Here is a 19,408-nt window from a genome sequence, read left to right as displayed (position 1 = left end):
CAAGTCATTTAATCTGCCATAATAATGCAGTACTGCAATAGCAAAGTCCTTGTTTGTGGTGATGGCTCATTATCTAATATGCTACAACCTTAACCCTAAATTCCAAAGAACTGGAATGAAGCGTACATTAGTGTACATGCGCCATCTAGTGGTCATGGAATTGAGCACATGCACTTTTTCTTGAGGTAACGTTCAGTCCCACAGCTGCTGTTAATCATCTAACCTTCTGTGTGACATGTCCTCACTGGATCTGCAGGCTGCAAGGTGGAATCCATTTATCTGAATGTAGAAGCAGTGAACACGCACAGGGACAAACCAGAGGTAGGTTTTTAGCAGCATTCCCACTTAACACCAGTCTTATTCGTAATGGAGATCTTCAATGGCCATGCACACAGACTCACAGTGTTTCCAGGGTGACAGTATTTCCAGAGAGACTGTAAATATGATGGCCGGCTTAATAATAATACGGCTTAATAGAGTGAAGGCAGTTAGTCAGCAGACTTCCCTGTTACATGTGTACAAATTGCAATTCAGTTAATCAACATAAAACCAAGAAATTGTTGGGGGATGGTGTCTGTGGATTGAATGATAATGGAAGTGTTACTAATTGATTTCCTGACTTTCAGATTGATTTGGACATTTTATTCATTTGATTTGGATTACTCTTTGTTCTTTCTTTTTTTGTAGTTAGAGGTTTGAAACTGATGTTTACTCTTGCGATAGCAATGCATATAATGTTTATTGTATTTTTAATTTTGCTTAATAATGCAATTGCTGATGTTTGGAAGGTTATGTCATCATGGCTGTTTTGGAGCATTTGAATACAGATTAATGGACTGGCTATTTAACAAGTTTATTGGTGTAGTATAACATTCTGAAACGATGTTAGTGTTTGCAAAAAGCTATTGTCAAGGAGCCCAGGCAGCAGTCAGAGATCAGGGCCATCATTCTGGTCATGTGTTTCATAGCACATGAGTATAGCATGTGGATGGTACACTGGAGTGCACAGCTTTACATCGGTAAGGACTTGGCAGTGCAGGAAGAGAAGCAGAACGTACTTATAGATTGGCAGAAATCATTAACCAGCACAGATCCACAAAACCTCGGCACCTCAGCAATGTAAATGATTAGCGTGGTTCATTTGCTTCTTCTCTGGTTGAGAGTCTGAACTTGCAGGAAGTGAGGAAGGTGAAATGTGTACCATGGTTCTGTTCAAGGCCACAACACATCTGCTAAGGGAACATTAGGATGAAAAACCCCCTCCATGTAGAAAGAGCACCTGGGACCCAAGATCCTGTCATTGCACTTATCACTGTTTCACTTTAAAATACTTGGTTCTTTGCATCATTCGTCCAAATGTGGCCCTACATGGAAGTCATAACCACTGTGTTAAAGAGCGTGGGAGGGAAGGGGGACCAACCATGATATTGTAGGTCCCAAGCGTTTTACCACAGTTGTAAAAGTTGTAACTGACCCTCAGATCTAATCACTGTGTTGATGTTGATTGCTCTGAATCAACTGTAGAGCCAAGTGTCCAGTTTCAGAGTTCAGAATGATTCCTGGCCGACATGGTCAAGAACTTCAACCAGAGTCCCTCGACCATTCCTGAGCCCCACTGTGTGTGTGGATTTGCTTGCCTTTGACCCCTCTGTTTTTATCATTGCACAGAATGTAGACATTACACGGATGGCAGAAGAGGCCTTGCTCACGGTCCCCGCGCACCAGTGAGCGCGGCAGACCTCTTGTGACACCCCTAACCCACATCCCCCCTGTTGGACTGTTCATCCATCACTCCTTTTTCTTTTTTTTTTTTTTTTTTTTTGCTTTCAAGATCAGAAAAGCACAGTCTAGCTTTCACTAAGCTCCCTGAGTTTAAGGGAATCATTTTGTTGTTTTTTTCTCACCTTTTGTCAGAAATGCAAGAATAATCAACTGGAATCCAGTTAGACAGTAATTTTACCCTTCTGTTGGGGTCTGATTTTTTTTTTCTGTGTGATTTTGCTTTATGTAGAGATGTATACAGTGCATACGATGAGCAAAGCATCAATATTTAGGATTTGATGTGAAGCATTAATTTTAAGCTGTGTTTACGTACAATGGGCCATTTGGTAATTCAAATACATTAAGCTGTGTTTTAATTATAGTGGAATCAGACATATCTGAGAAGGAGTCATTCTTCTAAAATGCTCTTTTACATAGGTGACAACTTTCTTGGTGGCAATGTGAACATGTAATTTGCTAATTCATTTTCATTTAGTTTTCACACTTACATTCATGTGTATATGTTACAAATGTCTGTCTGTCTGCTCAGATGTAAGTTATATTGTCTTCAAAGGTTTATAGTTTCCTTCAGTCATTCTCTTTAAGCCAAATGATATTTACAAAGCCACAACAGAGGTATGGTTGAATGTGGTTGGAATATTTTTGGCACTGCTGGGATAAGAAAAATGCTCTGCAGATTTTTATGTTTGTTTTTTGTCACATTTTTTCTGCATCATACGTGTGTCCTTTGAAATCAACCAATATTCTGGCAGTGTCCAGCTAACAGAACTACAATTAAAAGAATTCTAAAAAGTAAATTGTGATTTTTTTTACCTTCATGTCCAGTATGTTCTGATGGTCAGTCAAGGCTGTCTTGAGCTTTGATAATGTAGACATGAATCACAATACAATCAGTCCAAATAGTCTTGGTTCAGGAAATCACAGTACATTTAAAGTGGTGTTAAAGAACCAGTTAACCTCCAGCTCATTTGCACAGAACATGCATAGCTACTCTGAAAACATTCAGCTATAGCCTCACTTCCACCTCTGCAGTTTTTTCATGTCTCCAGGAGAGTAGCACGAATCATTGTTTGGAAATAATAAGACACAAGGGTGTCAAAAGCTTGTCTCTATGCACTCTATTATTTGTACTGTCATGCTGTGATTACTGAATAATTTTAATACTCTAGGAACTGGCTGTGATTACAAATCAAGTGTTTTATGTCTTTAATGTTTTTAAATTTCTGTTAAAAGATTTTCCTCTGTTTGTACATATTTAACAAATGTCATTTGAGATGTTTTCATGTATATATACATAGATCAGGTGAAGAAATAAATCTATAACAATTTATGTTCTTGTTTTGTTCTGTTCTGATAGGGCAGGTTTTTCTCCTCCTCTTACATTTGGTCTTTGACTCAGATGCATAATTTATGTGAATAGTTTTATCTGAGATGAATTTGTCAAGAATAAACACCTATTTAGGGAAAGGTTCTAATGCCAAGTTTAGCATTACAGTGGAACACCTGTCACTTCGGAATGAAATGCTGACCTCTTATTGGCTGATGCCAGCAATGTGGGGAAGGAGAGCAAGCAACTATTTTATATTGTCATGAGAGAAGATCAAAGTAACTTACTATGCATGTTCACCACAACTAGGCACTTGTCACTGTGAGAGTGACATATAAAAGCACTCATCAGATTGCTTTTCTGACCATGACAGGAAGTTGAGAGGACATGTTTATGAGCTCCAGTCAGGAGACAAAACTGTAATGTGATCAAAACTCTAAAACACACCTCTCATTTTGTAGTCATCATATAAAAATGTGGGGTAAATAGTTCTCTACATCTTCACATATCTCATATCAGGAGACCCTGCCAACCCCATCAGCATCACTGGAATTATAGTATATAGCAGCACCAGTTTTAGACAGGCACCTTTAACTAAGGCGTCTAGCCTTACTTACATTTACTTTATAATTACATAGCATTTATACAGCAGCATTTTCGCTTGGGATGTTGGGTCTTAGCCTCTTTATGTCCCATTTAACACATAGGATGGTATCAAAATGGGAATTTTAAGGGTTGAATGCCTTGCATTGGTCAGCCTGAAATGATAATAGTTCGCTCAGCCCAGGTCCTGGATGGCGGAAATTCTGCAGCCCTTTAGTCCTTCCCCTTCATCTGAGAGTGTTAGTGGTTTATACAACCAGAGAGCTGGTGGACCATTACCTTCCTTGGCTGGAAGGAGGTTGCCATCATATGCGACCTCATTGTATGTGTGCCAGTAAGCACTGCCAAATGGAACTCAAGTGCATTTCAGCACTCAACATTAAACACGAGTTCAGTGGAAAATGAGAGCTGTGGTGTCCCTACCCAGGGATCAACACCTATGGGACAGATGTTTCCACTGCATCCCCACATTACAGGTGTCTATTCCAGGCACACTAAGGGATTTTAAACAGGTACAAACTACCCTGAGAGGAGCTGTCTGAATAAATTTTTACTGTATCTTTTGTGTGTGTGTATTTATTTTGCGTATTTCAGTTTTACTTAACATAGCTTCCAGTCTTTACTGATACAAGGTATTTAAGTGAAACTTGCTAGAGTTTCAGTCCTTCTCTTCTGTCTGTTTATTGTTTGTGGAAGAAGTCACACATTTCTGAAGACATTCTTTGTTGTGGTTGTCAAAAAATGTTTCTGTGACACTCATACAAAATATATGTTTTGCCTCTGTCACTGGATTTTTCTTAAATATGTGAAAAAATAATAATTTGCAGTATGTGCTAACGTGACAGTGGAGATAATGACATTGTTTGTATGATCAGGTGTTTCTTGAACCTTTTCAACAGGGGGCGCCATAGTGAGTATAAGGTCAAATGCACAAGAGCGGCGCTTATTCATAGGGACTCACTGTGTGTTTTTTTTCTTCTTGCCACTGTCTTTCAGAATGTTAACGTCCAACGGAGCAGACAGGACGCCTTGCAGACCGTCCCACCTCACCTTTGACCCTCTCAGGCCCCTGTTTGACCTCCAAGCCAGTCCAGAGCACCATTGTCTCAGGAGCATCTTGCATGGTTGGACAACCTCTCCATACCACCAACTGCTGCTGCTGTTCTGCTCACATGGGTGACCCTGGCTAGTTGACAAGCTTTCCCATTGAAATTCTGCCTTTTTCTGCCTGACGCCTCTGGTCCTGTTCATCATGGTTTTGAATATGCTGAAAATGAGTAAAAATGGAATGCCCTCAGATAATTCTAGTAGCATAATTGTTTTTGATCACTTTCTTTTTATCAACATTTGTGAAAATCATAAAGAGAACTATTCTGAAGGCATATTTTCATTGAGAAATGAAATTTGTTGACTGTTACTTAGATTTTAACAGTAATAGGTATTTGGTATAATGACTACAATCTCAGCAATACCACAGACATATTCATCTGTAAACAGCAGTACCTTGAAGCCAGGCAAAATAATTACAGGGGTTATATTTATTTAAAAATAAATATCAGTTGAAGTAGTATACATATGGGAAAGCTACTACAATCCAGATTAATGGCTTTACCATTTGTTTTTTTAAGTATGTTTTTCCTTGATATTCTATTGAGAGTATATGTATATAAAGGAGTGCAAGTTCTTTATATCATACAAAAGTTGTGTTTTATTAAATGCAAAATATTTAATTCCCTTTTTTATCTTTAAATGGTGATGAAAGGCAATGCTTCTATGTCTCGATGACAGATGAAAATATTCATAAAAATGTAATATTTCTGGTTGAAATTACAGGTGTGTATCAGACATTGTACTTAATTTGAGTGCACATGAATGTTTCAAAGGGATTCAGTTTGAACCATAAAACTGTAACAAAGGTAATACTTCACAACAAATGGGTTAACGCATGTCTGTGTCACCCACACTCAAGTAACAGAGTGTCTTACTGATGTTCATGGGGTCCAGAGAGAAACATCACAACACTAAACCCTCCTTAAACCTTTGCCACACAACACTGAGTCTCTGCTGTTTTACTTACTGTACAATGGCACAATATGAATGTGAACAATTCAGCTGTGCTACCCTCTGTATCTGTCATATGGTTTACGGTTTGTTGAAATGCGTTCTTCTCATTGTGATCTGTGAATGTCTATTTTAATAAAATTCTAAAATGAAAAATTGAGTGTTTTCTCTAATTCTGTAAGTGATAATACATATGCTTTTTTGATCCCTCAGAGTGGTCCATGTATGTGTTAACATCAATTAGCTGAGCATAGTTCTGAAATAAAAATGAACACATTCAGTGTCAGCTTTTTTTTATAACACTATACATCTAAGTACTTCCCTTACCACAGACATTGAAGGAATCTCTAAATAATTTTTTAAAAATCAAAGACCATGAGAAACAGGAGTTCTTAAGAATCCATTCTTAATCATTTGAGCCTCAGTGTTTCTTAGTCCTTGTTCTGGACTCCATTCTACTTAACTTCTGAGCTCAGTTATCACTTATTGGGCTTTTGGTTGATGCTGCTCAAGTTCTGACTTCAACTGACAATTATTTGCTATATGTTTCCTGTGAAAAATATGTTGTTGGGAAGTGTGAATTGTATGCTGGTAGAAAAGCATTTTCTTCAACATTTTTTTGTTTGCAAGTTAAACTGAAAGCAGCTGCCTTCTTTGACTGACCCTGTCAATAAATCATAAACTATTATTAAACAGGTTTTACATTTTTGCTTTATTAAAAATAGAGTTTTGTTTTCAGTTCTGCATTTTGTAATGATCCACCTGAACAAGATTCACCCTAGAGATGAGAAGTACTATGTTTAAAATTACTTGGTCAACCCACACTACACCCTACATCACTTCCCTGCCTCACCACTCAGTACCACTTTACTACTCACAATTTGCTCAATAAGCACAACAGTGTCCACCACTCAATAGAGAGCGATCATGGAAGATGAAGTCCAGAATCTAAGTATAACTAACAAGCATTTAGAGGGAGGAGTGGGGAGGAAGAAAATGTATCCCACAGTAAAAACAATGAACTCTGTTAAATACGCAGTGCCTCACATGAAAACCTCCAAGATGATGACTTTACATGCAATTGCCATATCTGCACTCCGAGACTGACATGGCACACAGAGAAAAATAATCTTGTCATCTGCAGGTCCCTGCCCTATGGCCACATGGGAAGTGTGGTCATAGCTGTAAGTCTGAAAGCAAATGTGGAAGTCTCCAAACAAACTGAGATCTGGGACTTCCTCACAGTGAGCTTGTTAATGCACTCTCTTAACTGTGAGCTATGACTTAAGTACACAGTCCTTTACACAGTACTGCTGTAACGCATGCGTTTAAGAGTTTCCTTTCACTTAAAGCTCCGTTTGTCACAATAAATGTTAACAGGACATCTCCCTCCTCCCTAAACTCTCTTTGCTGTGAATATTACACAAAAAGAAACATCCAGAGATACAAACAAGCGGTAATGGGTTTTAATTGTCATCATCATCACCATCAGCATCATCATTGCTTCCATCACTGTTCACAACATGTGTTGTTTATTGTCAAAATACAAGCATTGTTTTCCGTATGGTTTGACGGTTAGTTGTAACAAAAACTTAACAAAACAGGATATATATAATATGTATATATAATATATAAAAAACAAACCATTTAAATTACTGGAACAAAACTCTCAGTGTTTCACTGCTCTCATGAATATTAAGGTTTAACTATAAGGACCCGCCCTGATTTTGAATTTTGTTCTAAAGGCAGAAATTAAGGAGGCTGACAACTTTATGTACAAATATCAATATTCATGAGAGCAGGATAACCTAATGAGAGGGGGCCATGCCTCCTTGTCTGATTGGTCTCTGTTCGGTGGTTCTCCTTGCAGTTGGCTGCTCTCACATAAACTGGTCTGCCATCTCTTCCTGGCCATTAAAGTTACCCCCACGTTCCAGGAAATCCTGGTGATGGCCACTGCCATGTGATCAGCGTGAACAATGGTGGGATATTGCTTCAGAACTGAAATAGCAAAAAAGCACAATATACATTTTAAAACTAATTGCAAGATTTTATTGTTGTACTGTTCATGGGCAATACAAACAAATTCTCTTCATCTCCCCTGCAGTTCTGTGTTCTTCTAAGTCACATGTACCTCCCAATTCATTTGTCTCACAGATCACTTAGGTCTTAGTACTACCGGTATAGACAATCTTCCCAACTTGGACAAACCACTCAACAGTGTGGATGGACTCACATTCTTGAGGAACTCCTCTGCGACGATGCGGGCGCGGGCATTGACAGACAGCTTCATCTCGCTGATCTCCTTGTCGATCTCCTCCATGAAGTGGATGACGAAGTCCACCAGCTTGTGCTTGTACATCTGCTCCGTGTGGAAGTTGGTGATGAGGAAGCTGATGTCGTAACCCTGGCGCAGACACGTGGCAAGGCAGAAGCGGAGAAAGACGTGACGTTACACTCGGTGGTGGTCTCCGCTTTACCTTCCCCAATCCCCACTGTCTCCACTGCATCAGACTGCCCCGCTGTCAGTGATGCACTATTTGGCCTACTACATTCATCTGTCTAGTTCATGCCCTTATATTTCCTGTGTCTGTTATTCTTTCCTTCAACCTTCAACTCACTGTTCTGATTCCAAACCCACCCCCACCCCCACTCCCAACCCCCCCACTCCCCTCCTTTACCTCGACAGGTTTCCTCCTCAGGATGAAGAAGTTCTCAGCTCTCATCATCATGAACCGCATGAATTTATGGCACAGGATCTTCTCGATCTCATCCGCCTGCAGGGTAGACCATTCAGACCCTTTAGTAATCCTCACATGACTCCCAGCTAAAAAAAAAGTTGTCCAGCCAGCATTCAGAACTCAGTCACAGTGGTTTAAGTGAAACTTCAAAGTGAGTGAAAGCGGGAGTGTCACTACACACACATACCTTTCATTTCTGGAAGAGACGCGTTTGGTGAGAACAGCAGGACAAAGGCTAAGGTGCATTCTTGCTTTACATTAATTCAATCTGCCTCCTGTGCATATCGGAACCATCTTCAAAAAGCATTTTTCAAAAGGCCCTACCCAGTAGCACGATATTATGGAACAACTGTAAATTATGAATCTAGTCTTTAAATCTCAGTCCCAAAAATATGAGGGAAATTATATGTGTCAGTCTTTAAATATGCTAATCCCACTGGACCTCTATACAGAACTGTCATTTTCCACCAGCTCATAAGTAGATATAAAATGTTGAAGACATAATTGTGTCAGAGGCCAACTCTGGACCACTCCCACTCATGTAATAATTCAACTTTAATTTATGTCACACTTCAACACAAGCCAAGCAGTTTGCAGAAATGATGTGCTGTCCCCTGAAAAACTCTTCTGCATCAGGCAGACAGCCACAGGATCAAGGGCCACGATAGCTCTAAACTGACTGGGCTGCATGCTGACAGTCAGAGTGAGGTTGGCAGGGTCTTCTGTCTGACCTGCTTGACAGCGATGCTGACGCGGACAGAGTTGATAGACCCTTCGATCAGGACCTTCTCCTTCTCATTGCGGCTGATGATCACAGGCTGCAGCAGCAACTCCTTGCTGCTCCTGGGGAGAGGAAAAGACGTCGGGATGGGGTTAAACGCATGAGCAGTGGCGGTTACTACCTATGAAGGAGCTGAATGCAGAGGGTGAGAGCGGGAATAACGGCAAACAGAGGGGCTGACGAACGAAGAAACCAAGGCAGACTGCTACTCACCGGACCTCCACCTCGGGCTTGTTGTGGCGCTCCACCACCTGCGAGGAGAAGTTCTCCAGGCACAGAGCCGCCTGCAGGGTGGCGCGCACGGCGTTCAGGTACGGGCGCAGAGTTGCAGTCTGGGGGAGGGAGGGGAAGAGCGCACTCCATTACACACAGAGCAACTTAAAACAGAGAAACGGTCAAATAAAAGGATGTGTTTTGCGCTACAGGACTATGTGACTAGCACAGCCTTCAAGCCGGCCGGGCTGGAGCACACAGCTGGAAGTGAAACCCCTGTAGCAGCACCCCCCCGCAGCACCCCCCCACACCCCCCCCCCCCCCCTTGTGGGTCAGACCGCAAGCTGATACACAGGTTTCAACCTGCTAGTAGAATTCTTTGGATACTGTACCCTTCCCCCGGCAAACAGAGAATTCCAGGCACAGCAAAGCCATGTATGGCTTTTCCAGCACTGCTGCATGCTGTAATGCACCTCTCGCCATTAATTCCAGCCACTGCAAACAGCAGTTAAGCACATACCCTTATTCCTGGCCTGATCAGTTTACGGTTCACAAATACAGCTTTACTGGAGCAATCCAGGTTAAATGTCTTGCTTCACATTAAAATGTCCTACTAGGATTAGGGCCTGCAACCTCCTGGGTACAAGTCCAGACCCTTAACCACTGCTGCATTAAGGCTGTTAAAATTATTTTTAAACCTACCGAAACAATACTTCCTGGAATCCAACCACATGATGCATGCTAACAATAAACCCATACTGTATAGTGAGTTTTACACTCTGGTTGAATAAAAAATATTGAAAGTGGAAGCCTAAAACCTCTCACATGAGAACTATCTACCTATATAAACAGGGCAAACTTCATTGGCTGTCCTATCACCACTGAAACAACCACAGTGGTTAAAACACTTATTTTTACATGGCAACAGAAAACCTCTGTCATACATTAAGAGAGAACCACCCAAAGCACCTAGAGTCTTGTCTGGTTTTACTGATTACAGTTGTTTATACACAGTGTGTGCAAGCTCATCAACTTGCAGATGTCCTATTGGGTCGTCAGTCCAGGCATTAACAAGGAACTACTCATGTTAACGTATTAAATGGGTAAAAATGCGAATACAGCGAGGCTGAGTATAACATTTAACGTGTTATTGTTATTGTTATAACAATAACATTTTCTTCTGCTAACTTTCTCTCAACATCTGTCCAATCACAATGGCTTTTCAATAGAGACCTAGTGCTTTAAGAACTGTTGATTTGAAATAGCTACTATAATGATGTCTTCCAAATTAACCTCCGACATTGTGTATACTATTGCACTGGTGACGGCGCGGTGTCCATTCTCCATAAGAAGATCAAGACACGACAGGTAAAGCTACTATTCGCGACAAGTGGGTTGTGGGTTTTTAGCTGGAGATGACTGGCTGGTTTCTAGCCTTTTGAGCAACGCCCTTCAACCAATTATCTTTTGTGCAAATGGGTCATACATTCGCAGTAAAATGTAGGCAATGGAAGATGCCCTGGAAAAAAACTCTTGAAAAAGGGTCAGTGAAAATGCGCACGGCTACCTAATCGTAACCAGGTACTGAGGTATTGATCAAGTAGCCCCAATAACGAACAATATCAGAACGTAATAACATCTGCTAATTACCGCCGAAAACACCAGTAATGTAAGACAGCCAAGTTACCTCTCTGACAGTTAACTAGACAACTAAGAACCTATCACTTCCAATGGACCATGCTGAGCAAAACATAACTAGCTAACGTCGGCTTTCAGCCGACACAAAACTACTTAGCTAGTTAGTTGTCTAAATTAAACTGTACGGCGACACGAGATCCTTCCTGCCGACTAAATTACCTCGGTAAATTACCTAACGATGGTCCAATTCTGGTATAAAAAAATGTTAGTTAGCTTGCTGACTAGATAGTAAATGACGTCAACGCACCAGATGTCGTGCAATTTGTACACTGTGTCTCAGTACTATAGCTAATATTCCTTCAGTTTTATTCTGATGCAAAATTGTGAATTGTCCGAAATCCACAAATGCACCTCGTAGACGGTATAAAATCTGGGTAGGGAACCAAACTATTTGCTAGCTAGACAATAAGCCAGTGTTAACTAGCTGGCTATCCAACTTACTCCATACAATCAAGACAGTCTGCAAGTAACGTTAGCTATCTGGCTATCTAACCCCACGTCATATATATATTCTAGATATCTGGGTAACAACCGAATAAACATTCGACTACGCTTGTCATTCTTTAAACAAACAGGTGGGCTGTTTCGAGATTTTCATAGAAAAATAACCCGTTCCCTTACCATTTCTCTGTATCCGCAGGGGAAGAAGACGGAAGTACACTCGCCACGCCTGCGTAAAACGACTCTTCCGTGAACCTCACTACTCACTCGGACATACCACCCTGTTATACTCACGGGGGAAGATTATAACCTATAACACTTTTTAAAACTGTATATGTAAACTGGCTATAAAAAACTTAGAAAAATAGAAATTTGGGCGATATACTTTCTATAAGAAAGTATTTTGTGTGTAACATTTATGACCAACAATTGATTGTAAAATATTCCATATGCATTGTTCTGCATTCCCCAGTCCTTAGCCAATGGTTTTGGGTCCAAAATGATAAATTTTATATTAATTAGAGTAAAATGGCTTGTTCTATTTTAAATATGGATTTTTTCTCATATGCATCTCACAAATCCCACGATATTTTTCGGCCTCAGTCTGCAGCTATCAATGTTGAGTTTGATTAATATTTTCTTCCTTATAAGGTAAAAAAGGGGTGCCAAATGAGGCTTGATGGCGGTGTGAGAAAATTAGCTAGCTCGCTAGCAAGGTAGTAATAAGCTCCCCAAGCATCGCTTTGCCAGCTAGAAAAACAAATGTCTGGAACGAACGTGACCACGTTAAACCATCAGTCAGAAACATTGCAATGAACTGAATATCAAATCAACGGCGCGCATGTTTACAGCCCATTTTTATTGATCTTGTACATGCACCATACATCTCGGCTTGACACTCTTCCCGAAGATACCATTTTGGCTAAGGCAGCCAATACAATGAAAGGGCGAGTTGCTTTTCTCCGCGTATAGCGCGTAATCGTCGATGACTGGTAGAAACCTTTCACATGCAGCGTTTAAGCCAATCAAAGAACAATGCGTATTGTGTGTGGAGTGAAAAAACGCCAGGCTTCAACGCGCTGTAATTTCTGCACCTACCAATTTCATGGGTAGGGGTGTCTTGGTACTGATAACTGTTAACACAGACACCACATCACACGTTACACACAATGTTATTTAAAACATCCATGAAAAAACGTGTTATTAAATATTTTTAACCCACGAAAGTGTATTTATAGTTTTTAAAAACAGTAATCTACAGGAGCATCGAGTGGAGTTTCCCTTTTCCCTCCGATGGTATTGCCAGTAATGGATGCTGCACTCTGAAGGTAAAGACACTACTGTTTCTGTATTTCATGTGCAATCAGTGTGGTCTGTCATTTAAAACCGGAACGAAATCTGGTTTCAAGAAGCAAAATAAATTACAGGCAATGATTTAATCTGTTGAGCAGAAATCTGGTTGCCCTCGATTAGTTAAGAAACGCGCGATTTACAGCTGTATGGTAAACATGCTCTGTTGCATCCGTGCGTTGTTTTCAACTGCACACTGCAGTAGCGCGAAGTCGACTTCACTGTCATGAATCTAGCTAGTTAGTTAGCTAGCCAGTTAGTAATAGCCGCATAGTTACTAAGGTAGGTAGTATATATGGATGGGAGTTCAACTGTAATACAAAATTCTTGACGTTTGCCTGTTGCTCACTTCATTGTCTTGCTTTCATAGAGGTTGTCCAACCTGTATAGCGTTTCCTCTGTGCGTAATTCAGGCGGAATATTTTTCTGTATTTGTCTGAACTGAATGTGGTCTTTCACAGTAGCGTAAAGATGAGCGAGCTGAAGGACTGCCCCGCACTCAAATATTATGACTTTAAGCCGGTGGAGCACAGCAGAGTGTGTCCGCGATACACGGCCGTGCTGGGCCGCTCTGAGGACGATGGCATCGGCATCGAGGAGCTGGACACCCTGCAACTGGAACTGGAGACACTGCTATCTTCAGCCAGCCGTCGCCTCCGAGCCCTGGAAGAACAGAGACAGGTGAGATAGGGGTGTAAGGAAGGAGCCAGAAGAGGAGCAAGAACAAACTGTAGAGAGGCAAGGGAAAGACAGAGACAACCGACGGTTTAGCATTCGGCGTAGTATTGGCCAATTCTGGAGCCATTAAGTTTAGAAAACGAAACGACATATAGTGTGACATATAATTTGTGTTTCTGTGTGTCACAGATCCTCACAGACTGGCAGGATAAGAAAGGAGACAAGCGTTTCCTGAAGCTGGGGAAGGAGACAGATCTCTCAGCTACACCACGCCACTCAAAGCCCAAGAAGCAGAAATTGGACGGAAAGGGCAGCCATGGACCAGGGCCCGGTCCTGGACGGCCCAAATCCAAGAACCTGCAGCCTAAGATCCAGGAATACGAGTTTAATGATGATCCACAGGACATACCTCGAAATCCAAAGAATGACGCCCCCAACAGGTCAGTGCTGTGGTCAGATGCCTAACCTTGGTACCAGAGGTTCACAGTGGTAAAGGTTTTAGAGATGCTCTTCAGCCACTAGGTGATTGGCATTTATAAGTACAGGTGGTTCAATTTATATACTTAAGTCCTGGGTTGGAAAGAAATCTGAACCTCATGGATTTCCAGTGGAAACAACTGATGTATGTAAATACACTTAGATGGGAATGTAGACTTGAACAGGCACACCAATGTGGGTTCCTCCTTTTTGTTATGAGTGCCTGCCTTATATCCTGGATGTGTCCTGCTATCTTTCCTTGAGTTTTCTTCACTCTCATCTCTGTGAATGTACACAATCAACATAGGCTGGGGTAAGACCCACGATAACATCATCAATATGCATAAAGAACCACTGATTTTCTTGAGGTGAACATGGGAAAATTCCATGTGACATATAAAGCTCATTGCCTTTTATGGAAATACTCCAAAGAAGTACTTGAAACACACATTTATGTACAGTTTAGGAATTAGGGGGGTTTTCTGTCAATGCAATACTGCAGTTACAGTGTAGCACAGTTAGATATAGGTGCTTCAGTGTCTTTTTTTTGTTTTTGGAAAAAACTTCACAGGTGGCCTTAGTTGAAAATATCTGGACATGGCTGAAGGAAAAGTACTGTTTCCTCTTTCATATGTTTTTTTTCATTATATTAGTACAATATAATGCTGTTATAGAAGTAAAAATAAGCAAAATGGTGAGAATGGGACAGTGTGGATATACTCCCATACATTGACCCCAAGACAGAGTGAATATACCACCAGGGTGTTTTAATGTGGCTACATGTTCAAAAGTGCTGTATTCTCATGGAAGGAAAGCACAGGACATGGGTAGCCAGCTAGATGTGCAGTTCAGAACCTCCATAGTTTAACATATAATGTAAACTAAGTGAGGCAGTCTAGGCAGTCCAGTTGAGAAAAAAACTTGAATACAAAACTAATTTCCCTGTCCCTCAGTAGTTTATAGTAGATTCTTATCATTCCATTTTTATGAACACCTTCTTGAAGCTCTCTTGTGTAGCCAGTGGTGTAGTCAGAAATGACAAATTCCACCCACCAATCAGGCTTCACGATACAATGCATCTAATCATAAATGCTGTTTTATTATTTCTACAAGAAAAATCACATTTAGATTTTACATGTGGTGACTTAGTGCTTCAGAGGTTGACTTCAAGTACCCATTGTTGTGGTGTAGTGTTCCATCAATTGGCAGTTTTCACACAATCTTGTTTCCAGTAAAGCATAAAGCAGCTCAAACTGTTAAGCACTGAGAGTGTTATATCCACCTTTGCTATGTAGAGTGGTGCTCATTATCCCCTGGTCAGGCTCGCAGTGTGTGCATGTGCATGTCTGTTCCAGGTTCTGGGCCTCAGTGGAGCCATACTGTGCTGACATCACCAATGAGGAGATCAGGGTATTGGAGGAGCTGCTGAAGCCCCCAGAGGATGAGGCAGAGTACTACAAGGTAAAGCACAGGAGTGCTGCTCTGCTCTTATTCCATTTACAAATCACAGCAGTCATTGCAACTTTGCTCTTTATGGGAGCGTCTGCTGGATGACAGAAATGTAAATGCTCTCATATCTTGCACATTGATCAGGATGAGTGTCCACTGGGTGTTAAAAATGTAAGTGTGCTCATGTCTGCTGAATTACAAAAATTTAAGTGCAATACCAGGCTGTACTGTGTGTACGTCATACTGCCGTTTGCCATTGCACAGACTCTACTTGAATCTTCTGCGTTGTCCTCTAGCAGAATCTCTTAGCATACTGTGTACCCACTGAACACCTTATATTGTGCGCACTGTGATGCAGCTTAAGTCAAAGCAAAACAGTTCTGTGCAGTGTAACTGACATGAGAGTAGCTCACAGAGTGTGAGTCACTGTCACTGTAAGTGAGTCAAATGATGATATTAAAGGTAATGCCAAACATAAAATAAAAGCCAGTCTCAACGTCAGAATATATTTATTGAAAAAAAGTCATCAGTCAACTGTCATCATTATAAAGAGACAGACAATGCAAAAAAAATTACGGTTCAAAAATAAATGTTAGAAAAGGCTGTAGATTTAATCCATTAAAAAGGCATGCTGCTTTGCAGGTGCCTGCCCTTGGTAAACACTACTCCCAGCGCTGGGCTCAGGAAGACCTGCTTGAGGAGCAGAGGGATGGTGCCAGGGCCAATGACAAGAAGAAAGGCATTATGGGACCTCTGTCAGAACTGGATGCCAAGGGTGAGGAGCGTGTCCAGGAAGAGTGAGAAAGAGAGGGAGAGGCACACACACCCTACCCTCTCCTCATGCATCAGCCTTCACATTTAATTTAAGATTAAATTGTTGCTTTAGATGTATGAGTGTTATGACATGATGCTTCCCCTATCCCCCAGATGTGGATGCGCTGCTTAAGAAGTCGGAGTCCCAGCACGATCCCCCAGATGATGGGTGCCCCTTCGGTCCCCTCACACAGCGCCTCCTTCAGGCTCTAGTCGAGGTGACATGCAAACATGACCGCTGTTTCCTTCCCATTAAATATCTCTGTTAAAATGAAAACAACACTGAAAGGTTACTGACAAAGAGTATAGTACAATCACTAATATTAGTATTACTGAATCATTCAGTCTGAACCAGGTGGATACTGTCTGCACATTGGTGTCAAATCTCTGCAATCAATGACAAGCACTTACCCTTACCAAGGTGTAAATGGTCCAAGTTTGAGCTTTGACTGCTCAAAACAAATGTCATTTCCATTGGTGCCTATGAATTATGGAGATGTAGCATGTTTCTGGAAGTGGACAATCATCATCCTTATTGCCAAACTGGTAGCTGAGGGGCAGCTTTCTGTATAGCAGTTTCCCACTATAACACTGAACCTCAACATTAACTGTTTATTTATTGCAACTGTTTATCTATATCACACAAGGAAGTATGCTGGATCACATGGAGAACGCCACTCCTAAGTAAAACATCAGACATAAGTCGCAGCCTACTCAGCAACAAATTATAACAGACTCAATCCAAGCCAATGCCCTGCCTCATTCTCATCTATCCCTCTCCTTTTCCTCCTGCTTGTCCTTTCCTCTATCTCTGACACAATCCCTTTCCTGCCACTTCCCTTTGATCACTTTCCACTGTCACCCCCCCCACCCCTCCCTTTTCTCTGTGGACTCCTTCATTCTGATTTTACTCTGTTCTCCTTCCTCCTTCCAATATCCTGCTTGTGCCTTTCTTCCTCTCACCATTCTGCTTGCTTCTTTAAACTCCCAGGAGAACATCATCTCTCCCATGGAGGACTCCCCAATCCCAGATGTGCCAGGGAAGGATGCTGGGAATGATGGGGCTAGCACCTCCCCCCGCAGCCAGGGCAAAGCCTTTAGGTAAACCTCCACATGCCCAGATATCCTACCAGCTCTGTGCTTTGTCCTTATCACCGCCTTAGCCAGAGAAATGGAAGTGTGAATTCTGGGTAGATATTTACATCTTTTACTCCTGAAGCCCAGGTCAGTAACTTCCTCTTGGGTGCATTAGGCCACCCAACGCATTCACAGTTCTCACGTGGCAGATCAAGCCCAGTCACCACTGGACGTTTGTGATTCATAGATTGGCCAATGGTCAAGGTGTGTCTTTCACATATAGACATGCCTTGGCAGAGGACAGACCCACAGCACTCTTTGGTACATCACCCTTTCTCTTCTACACCACCCTGTCTCTTGCCAGCGTGCCACACACTCGTTCCTTGGAGGCGCGTATCAAGGAGGAGCTGGTGTCACAGGGGCTACTGGACACAGAAGATCGGCCGGGGACAGGGGGTGACTCTGAGGACGAAGTTCTGGCTGAGCTGCACAAGCGGCAGGCAGAGCTCAAGGCCCTGAGCGCGCACAACCGCACCCGCAAGCAGGAACTTCTGCGGTGAGGAATGGGCAGAAGGAAGAGGGGTTATGTAATTAGAACTCAAAGGTTTCAGTTGTTTCTGCTGTGCATGTGTCAATGGGAATACTGATCATTTGGATGTATGTCAGAAGGGTATATCTGAGAGCATACATAATTCATTTGCTGGGCTTTAGCATCTTACTCTTTATTGAATGTTACAGACAGTGTGTTATGGAAACTGGATCCACTTGCAAATTATGTCATAGACTGTACATTTCCCATCTTCAACTTAGGTTCCCCTTACACGTGAAACAACAGTCCGCCACTCATATTTGTTTGGTCACATTTTAAGTTTGTATTAGGGGTTCTAAAGATTTCCCAGGTGTTTTTACATTTCAGTTAGTTCATGCCTGCAGAGGCAAAATTACAGTTGTAGTTAAGAGTCCACAGTCAACTCTGTATGTCACATAGTTAAGCAACTGGGCAACTGTTGCAGGTTCAATTCCCAGGTGTGGCACTGGGGCACCTTTGAGCAATCAGAACACCCGCCAGTATAGATTGCTTATATTTTACAAGATTATCAGTGTCACTTGCCCTGGATGAGGGTGTTTGCAGGGCAGATCATAAGTGCAAGATGGCTACCTGACTCACAGGGCCTCTATTTTGCCCCCTGCAGGCTGGCGAGGGAAGAGACACGGAAACAAGAACTGAGGCAGCGGGTTCGAGTCTCCGACAACGAGGTCATGGAAGCCTTCCGCCGCATCATGGCCGCCCGGCAGAAGAAGCGCACGCCCACCAAGAAGGAGAAGGACCAGGCATGGAAGGCTTTGAAGGAGAGGGACAGCATCCTCAAACTACTTGACGGATAGAGACTTGGAGGAGTGGAGAGAGGGGAAGTTAGGGGCGGGGACAAGGGTGAGGGACAGTAGTTGGGAAGGGAGGGAGAAATACTTCCAGGACATCGGGGTGAGGGTTCCAGCCATTCAAATATCAGAGTATGGATTTGTGTATCTGTTGATTCTCTGCCATTTGACGTATTGTAATGTTCTCCCTGGTCAACCAGCTCTGTCAGAGTACATGTGAATTAGTGAGAATGTCCTTTCTGTTCACTAACACTGGCCTCAGTTTGCTCACAGGCATCCTTGTTAACCTCTTCATTACACTACCACTTAGTATTAGTCACCAGTGTAAATAAGAACCAGGCTTGATGTAGAATTATTGTGTTGTTTCTGTAACAGCAAACAAAAATCTGCACAGAGAATTCAGAGTGGATGGATTTGCCAGTATGTACTAATGATGACTAGAAGAGTGTCAGCAACTGTGTTTAAAAAGGCACTGACATTTACCATGGTATCAAAAACAGAGTGGAGTCGAGTAAGACTTTGTGTGTAATGTTGGGG

At 41.9% G+C, this 19,408-nt stretch overlaps 3 protein-coding genes across 8 annotated transcripts in view; 2 read left to right on the top strand and 1 right to left on the bottom strand.

Moving 5' to 3' along the window:
• Positions 1-5,238, top strand: part of LOC118780438 (6-phosphofructo-2-kinase/fructose-2,6-bisphosphatase 4-like) — a 37,901-nt gene extending 32,663 nt beyond the window's left edge. For 2 of the 3 annotated variants that reach the window (XM_036532906.1, XM_036532904.1), the window contains exons 13-14: positions 257-321; positions 1,669-1,786. In XM_036532906.1, the coding sequence (XP_036388799.1) occupies positions 257-321; positions 1,669-1,728 (125 nt within the window). In that variant the 3' untranslated portion in view covers positions 1,729-1,786. Of the gene's footprint in view, positions 1-256; positions 322-1,668; positions 1,787-4,708 lie in introns of those variants that run through there. The other variant, XM_036532905.1, reaches the window with a different exon arrangement.
• Positions 5,239-7,693: 2,455 nt separating this feature from the next.
• On the bottom strand, positions 7,694-11,880 carry LOC118780771 (actin-related protein 2/3 complex subunit 4). Its single transcript, XM_036533451.1, has 6 exons — positions 11,828-11,880; positions 9,509-9,627; positions 9,246-9,357; positions 8,455-8,550; positions 8,010-8,180; positions 7,694-7,774 (listed from the first exon to the last, which is right to left on the bottom strand). Exons 1-6 carry the CDS (start codon positions 11,828-11,830, stop codon positions 7,769-7,771), a joined length of 507 nt encoding a protein of 168 aa, XP_036389344.1. The 5' UTR covers positions 11,831-11,880; the 3' UTR covers positions 7,694-7,768.
• Positions 11,881-12,920: 1,040 nt separating this feature from the next.
• tada3l (transcriptional adaptor 3 (NGG1 homolog, yeast)-like) lies at positions 12,921-19,407 on the top strand. 4 transcript variants are annotated; one of them, XM_036533751.1, is made up of 9 exons: positions 12,921-12,975; positions 13,459-13,678; positions 13,865-14,115; positions 15,508-15,613; positions 16,244-16,376; positions 16,529-16,632; positions 17,406-17,515; positions 17,856-18,047; positions 18,685-19,407. In XM_036533751.1, exons 2-9 carry the CDS (start codon positions 13,469-13,471, stop codon positions 18,875-18,877), a joined length of 1,299 nt encoding a protein of 432 aa, XP_036389644.1. In that variant the 5' UTR covers positions 12,921-12,975; positions 13,459-13,468; the 3' UTR covers positions 18,878-19,407. The 4 variants fall into 4 exon arrangements, with proteins under 4 accessions (XP_036389644.1, XP_036389648.1, XP_036389647.1 ...); XM_036533754.1 differs by having other exon boundaries at positions 12,958-12,975; positions 13,462-13,678; XM_036533753.1 differs by lacking the exon at positions 12,921-12,975 and adding an exon at positions 13,220-13,279.
• The last annotated feature ends 1 nt before the right edge of the window (position 19,408 follows it).

This window comes from Megalops cyprinoides, chromosome 7 (assembly GCF_013368585.1).
Source record: "Megalops cyprinoides isolate fMegCyp1 chromosome 7, fMegCyp1.pri, whole genome shotgun sequence".
Taxonomy (NCBI): Eukaryota; Metazoa; Chordata; class Actinopteri; order Elopiformes; family Megalopidae; genus Megalops; species Megalops cyprinoides.
The sequence above is the reverse complement of the archived record's forward strand: the minus strand, read 5'-3'. Positions and strand labels throughout refer to the sequence as shown.